Genomic DNA, 2,105 nt, shown 5'->3' with positions numbered 1-2,105 from the left:
ATTTTTCGTCTTTTTCAGCTCGTAGTTTTTGGTATGTAAAAATTATCAAACTCATATAAACTTAAAAAATGTGATAAGCTTTTAAAAGTAGAGATTTCAAGCTTTAAAACCCTTTTTTTTAATTTGAATTTCATTTATTATTGACGAAAATATTGTATATATAACTTTGAGCTAAAAAATACGAGATGACTTTTTACTACACCTAATATTTTTACGGACATTTTATGTACGTAAATCTTCTTAATATTATTCGTCATATGCATTTAAATATATCAACATTAAAAAAATGAAAAAGTATAGTCTGTATCAAATTATTTCGTAATTCATTTCATAATTCCGTGAATCCAGCTTATGTACGATGAAACCCTAGTGAAAACGCCGGGCATATTGCTAGGGCAATATGCGTCTCCATAACTTACAATACCGACTTGAATGTCCATGCCATTTTCCACTACAACGAGTGGGCCACCGCTGTCGCCCTAAAAAGTAAAATATCAAATATTAAATATATGAAAAAAAATACCGTCAATGTTCATTTATTAAAACCAACTAAAAATAATTTGAATTGATTCATATTGTTTATTAAAGTATTTCACGCATAGGTATTTATAGTAATTTATTTTATAGTATTATTTTACTATTTTTTATTAGTTTACCTGACAAGCGTTTCGTCCTAACCCTGGCGCTGTGCAAACCTCTTTCGCAGTGAGGTGGTACCAGAATCGCCTACATATAGTATTTCCAATAATCGGCAGTGCGGCGTACTGAAGTCTTGTCGAAACTCCGCTATTCGTGTGATATTTTCCCCAACCAATCGCAAAAGCAGATTTACCGTCAAAATTTTCTGAATCTTTATAAGCAAGGTTTATCGGTCGAATAGTTCCTAAAATAGAGAAATGTGTATTTAACTACTTTTTAATGTCAATGCTGCGACATTATATTAACATTAATAATATTTTTTAAAGGGAGAACCTGGTTTAAATAGTCAAAAAATTTTTATTTTTTTTTTGCTTTAATTAATAATAATACTATAATATTATATAAATAAATAAATTTATTAATAGTTTTTCAACATATTAACATCTTTATAATATGATGTCTGATTGTAGCATCAAATTATTAAAATTGCTTGTCAATTTAATTCGCGATTACTAAAGTAGTTTAATTGTGTTTATAGTCCGGAAAAACAGTTTCGGCGCAGCGGGATTGGTAAGGATTAATGTTTTTTTTTTTTAAATAAAATATATTTTAATTTTTCTTGAATATGTTTTTAATGCTTCAAATATGTTTTAAACAGTATTGTAAAAAAAACATTTAAAACATATTAAAAACATCAATTAAGCATGTTTTGAACTGCACGTGTCAACTGTTCAAAACGTGCTTTTTACCAATCCTGCTTAGATATTTATTTTCAAGAAAGGCATACGCAAAACTCAAACGAGAGTTTTAATTCCACCATTTGGCACCTCGTTCTAAAACACTTATTCTTGCGCAAAAATTATCGAAATCGTTGCCTTCGTTTCCGCATATGTCTTGAAAGCTATTCTAGCATTTTAAAGATAATGTAGTTGTTGGAAATAATAAATATTGGCCAATATATATTGTAAAATATTCGCCGACAATTGCGATGAGCAAATTACGAGGCAAGAACGGCGCCGATTAAGCAACATGAAAGAGGCTCGTACAGCTCGTAGACTGCAACTAACGCGACAAAACGAGTTTTATGAAAAAGCGGAAAGTTTGTTGTATGGGCCTGGAATAGCGGATTAGCGATAAGTTGCAAAAAAGCACTATTTTTTTATATCGAAAATTTTGAACGGGTTTTTCTCGAAATCACTTTTTCGAAATTGGCGTGCAAGATTACTCAAAAATTATCAATTTCTTGTAAGGTTTTTTTAGTTACATAATTGTCAACCATCCTAGATAAACTTTTAAAACGTTTATTAAAAAAAATTAGTATAAATAATTATTTCTGCTTATCTCAAATAAATTAAAATTTTTTTGTTCAAAATCATTACTTTTTCTTCAAGATTCTTCACAATTCTTAGAATTTGATACCTTTCTCTTATTTTTTTTAGTTCATCAAGGATAACATATTATCTAAT

At 28.9% G+C, this 2,105-nt stretch overlaps 2 protein-coding genes across 2 annotated transcripts in view; one reads left to right on the top strand and one right to left on the bottom strand.

The window, feature by feature from the left end:
• LOC108747070 overlaps positions 1-2,105 on the top strand; it is a 158,170-nt gene that overhangs the window by 151,598 nt on the left and 4,467 nt on the right. The gene's annotated exons all lie outside the window — the stretch shown is intronic.
• Positions 324-2,105, bottom strand: part of LOC108747071 (chymotrypsin-2-like) — a 3,572-nt gene continuing 1,790 nt past the window's right edge. The window contains exons 3-4 of the mRNA XM_018484324.1: positions 657-883; positions 324-479 (exon numbers count right to left, since the gene is read on the bottom strand). Of these exons, the coding sequence (XP_018339826.1) occupies positions 324-479; positions 657-883 (383 nt within the window). The remainder of the gene's footprint in view (positions 480-656; positions 884-2,105) is intronic.

Source organism: Trachymyrmex septentrionalis, unplaced genomic scaffold (genome assembly GCF_001594115.1).
Source record: "Trachymyrmex septentrionalis isolate Tsep2-gDNA-1 unplaced genomic scaffold, Tsep1.0 scaffold190, whole genome shotgun sequence".
Classification (NCBI taxonomy): domain Eukaryota; kingdom Metazoa; phylum Arthropoda; class Insecta; order Hymenoptera; family Formicidae; genus Trachymyrmex; species Trachymyrmex septentrionalis.
The sequence above is the reverse complement of the archived record's forward strand: the minus strand, read 5'-3'. Positions and strand labels throughout refer to the sequence as shown.